The sequence below is a fragment of the Lucilia sericata genome, unplaced genomic scaffold (genome assembly GCF_015586225.1).
Source record: "Lucilia sericata isolate MDLA Ls3-8-SP2 unplaced genomic scaffold, ASM1558622v1 Contig000987F_arrow, whole genome shotgun sequence".
Taxonomy (NCBI): Eukaryota; Metazoa; Arthropoda; class Insecta; order Diptera; family Calliphoridae; genus Lucilia; species Lucilia sericata.
In genome coordinates, this window is record NW_023994970.1 from 164,803 (window position 1) to 168,758 (window position 3,956).

Here is a 3,956-nt window from a genome sequence, read left to right on the forward strand (position 1 = left end):
ACTGGTAGCCGCCCCATCGGGGAGAAACAGACGCTACCAGTCATGGGTGGGGTAGTTCTTAGTATGTGCTCGTCATGAGCCCCTCTGGCATGGGTAGCCCTACCAGCACTGTCTGCATGGATCATCACACATAAGCTTTCGCATCGCGTCAAGATGGCTACCCGTCATTAGTTTATGGAATATATTATGCACTCTAGATTAGACTGTAGTCCAGACTATTGAAGAGGCTTTGACCTGCACAATGGATTGTAGCCTAGACATTACACTAGACTATATGTGGACTGTATATTTATATTAAAAATATATAGTCTAACGTTCTGATGTTTGTATACAAACTTTATACGTTTGTATTTTATTCTAATATATGGAAAATTTAATACCTATAGCTAGTGTAGGGTATCACATAGTCAGCCATGCTCTGTATTTTATTTATTTTTAGTTTTTTTTTTTTTGGTTATTATTTATTTTTTTAAGTGCATGCTTTTCAAGTATTAAATAACATAAATTCCACTTAAATGAAATTAATTTCTTTAAAATTCATTGTTGCTGTTATTGTTGTGGTGCCTGCAAACAGCAAAATTGTGGCAACAATGCTAATGTTGTGTATTTTTGCTTTACACTGCTGAAAGGTGCTGCATAAATATATGTGCAACATTGTATTATAACATTAATGAATTTTTTATTAATGATGCATATTAGCAGGGCTGCTCAAATGGCTGTTACATGAAGTAATATTTTCAATAGCAGGCAGACATGAATCAACTGCTTTTTTTGCTTGTAACAATGTTAAAGTAATTTATTACTTATATGTAGTTTCTTATAATAATTCACTTCTTTTAGTAAAATATGTCATTTCTAACCATAATTCTAACAAAACTAATAATTCATTATGTAAAAATCATTAGCACCCGCTGCGTGGAACACAATCATTCAATCAATATAATCATAAATATAATGTTACATTTGGCAAAAAAAAGGAGAAGAATGAAAACCTTTTTAATCATATAAGTAATATTTTTTCTAATCTAAAAAAACAATCAATAATTCCTTTACATCTTATAAGGAGTATATAAGGCTCATTTCCTGTTGAACGGAAAATAGTCATTGTGTCAACGTTGAATCAATCTCATAGCAAAACTTAGCATAATGATTAAGTTATTTAGAATTTCCTTAAATATTTTTATAATTTATATCATATTTGCCATAAATAATTTGACTGAAGCTTTACGTTATAATCATCAAGGGACTGGTGATGAAAATTGTGAAACCATTAAATCGGAAATACATTTGATTAAGGAGGAATTTGATGAATTAGGTCGCATGCAACGTACCTGCAATGCCGATGTTATTGTTAATAAATGTGAGGGTTTGTGTAACAGTCAAGTGCAGCCTTCGGTCATAACACCAACGGGGTTTCTGAAAGTGAGGCCCATCTATGAGTTTCTAAACAAATATTTTATAAAATGTTTACTTTTTCCCCCTTTTCAAAGGAGTGCTATTGCTGTCGCGAAAGTTTTCTGAAGGAAAAAATCATTACTCTTTCTCATTGCTACGATCCTGATGGTACTAGATTGACTTCTCAAGATATGGCCACCATGGATATTCGTTTACGTGAGCCTACCGACTGCAAGTGCTTCAAATGTGGTGATTTTACTAGATAAATAATTTAAACAGAAATCAATGTAAATTCGATTAGAGGAAAAGTGTTTCAGTGAAAAGCTAAATAAAAATTTAAATTCCACAAAACGTTAAACAAATTCTAGTTCAGTTCTAATTCAGTTCTAGTTCAGTTCTAGTTCAATTCTAGTTCAGTTCTAGTTCAGTTCTAGTTCAGTTCTAGTTCAGTTCCAGTTCAGTTCCAGTTCAGTTCTAGTTCATTTCTACTTCAGTTCTAGTTCAGTTCTAGTTCAGTTCTAGTTCAGTTCTAGTTCAGTTCTAGTTCAGTTCTAGTTCAGTTCTAGTTCAGTTCTAGTCAGTTCTAGTTCAGTTCTAGTTCAGTTCTAGTTCAGTTCTAGTTCAGTTCTAGTTCAGTTCTAGTTCAGTTCTAGTTCAGTTCTAGTTCAGTTCTAGTTCAGTTCTAGTTCAGTTCTAGTTAGTTCTAGTTCAGTTCTAGTTCAGTTCTAGTTCAGTTCTAGTTCAGTTCTACTTCAGTTCTAGTTCAATTCTAGTTCAGTTCTAGTTCAGTTCTAGTTCAGTTCTAGTTCAGTTCTAATTCAGTTCTAGTTCAGTTCTAGTTCAGTTCAAGTTCAGTTCTAGTTCAGTTCTAGTTCAGTTCTAGATCAGTTCTAGTTCAGTTCTAGTTCAGTTCTAGTTCAGTTCTAGTTCAGTTATAGTTCAGATCTAGTTCAGTTCTAGTTCAGTTCTAGTTCAGGTCTAGTTTAGTTCTGGTTCAGTTCTAGTTCAGTTCTAGTTCAGTTCTAGTTCAGTTCTAGTTCAATTCTAGTTCAGTTCTAGTTCAGTTCTAGTTCAGTTCTAGTTCAGTTCTAGTTCAGTTCTAGTTCAGTTCTAGTTCAGTTCTAGATCAGTTCTAGTTCAGTTCTAGTTCAGTTCTAGTTCAGTTATAGTTCAGATCTAGTTCAGTTCTAGTTCAGTTCTAGTTCAGTTCTAGTTCAGTTCTAGTTCAGTTCTAGTTCAGTTCCAGTTCAGTTCCAGTTCAGTTCTAGTTCAGTTCTACTTCAGTTCTAGTTCAGTTCTAGTTCAGTTCTAGTTCAGTTCTAGTTCAGTTCTAGTTCAGTTCTAGTTCAATTCTAGTTCAGTTCTAGTTCAGTTCTAGTTCAGTTCTAGTTCAGTTTTAGTTCAGTTCTAGTTCCAGTTCCAGTTCAGTTCCAGTTCTAGTTCAGTTCTAGTTCAGTTCTAGTTCAGTTCTAGTTCAGTTCTAGTTCAGTTCTAGTTCAGTTCTAGTTCAGTTCTAGTTCAGTTCTAGTTCAATTCTAGTTCAGTTCTAGTTCAGTTCTAGTTCAGTTCTAGTTCAGTTTTAGTTCAGTTCTAGTTCAGTTCCAGTTCAGTTCCAGTTCAGTTCTAGTTCAGTTCTACTTCAGTTCTAGTTCAGTTCTAGTCAGTTCTAGTTCAGTTCTAGTTCAGTTCTAGTTCAGTTCAGTTCTAGTTCAGTTCTAGTTCAGTTCTAGTTCAGTTCTAGTTCAGTTCTAGTTCAGTTCTAGTTCAGTTCTAGTTCAGTTCTAGTTCAGTTCTAGTTCTAAAATATTGTTTTTCATTAAAAATCGAATTTTCGCAAAAAAAAAGATTTTTTCTGATTCAATTCTAGTTTTATATATTAATCAGTTAAGGTCTGATTTTTCACTAAAAATGTTATTTTTACTAAAAATTTTCACTAAAATTATATTTTTACGATTTTTTGCTAAAAAAAAATTGTAACAACCAAATTTCATTTGTTGAACACCCTATACGTCTTTACCATTTATCTAAAATACGTATTCCACGTTAGTAAAAGTTTCCTTAAGCCTCTTCTTAACGTATGTATCAAGAAAACAATATGCAGTTGGTACATGTATTAATGAGAAGCGCATAGTAAGCAGCTTTTAGTCAGTGTAGCTAAAGGTAGTGATTTTTTAAAGAGTATATTTTGTTGTTACTTATTTTATCATAAGGCATTGTAGTAATATAATACTTATTATATATCACTGGAAAGGTAATGTAATGTAGTTTTAGAAAATTGTAATAGTTTTGTAATGAAGCTAATAGTTTAAGGAAAAATGCTGAGGAAAATAAATTGAAAACATTTTTTAAAAATATTTTAAGTTTATTTACCAAAAAGAGGAAAATATATAAAATTTAAGATGTTTGTATTTTTTGATTTGTGTAGCTGACGGTAGCAAGTTTTATAATTATTGAATTTTTATTTGAATTTTTTTATATAAAATTAAAAATTTTCCATCATAGATTTAGGTGGGCGTGCTGTGCTGACTTCATTTTTTATTAAATAATGATGAAATATTTAT

The 3,956-nt window shown here is 31.9% G+C and overlaps 1 protein-coding gene across 1 annotated transcript; it reads left to right on the forward strand.

Moving 5' to 3' along the window:
- Nucleotides 1–1,146: 1,146 nt before the first annotated feature.
- Nucleotides 1,147–1,683, forward strand: LOC119609470 (partner of bursicon). The gene is made up of 2 exons (XM_037964275.1): nt 1,147–1,422; nt 1,491–1,683. The coding sequence occupies exons 1-2, from the start codon at nt 1,147–1,149 to the stop codon at nt 1,659–1,661; spliced, it is 447 nt and encodes a 148-aa protein (XP_037820203.1). The 3' UTR covers nt 1,662–1,683.
- Nucleotides 1,684–3,956: the final 2,273 nt, after the last annotated feature.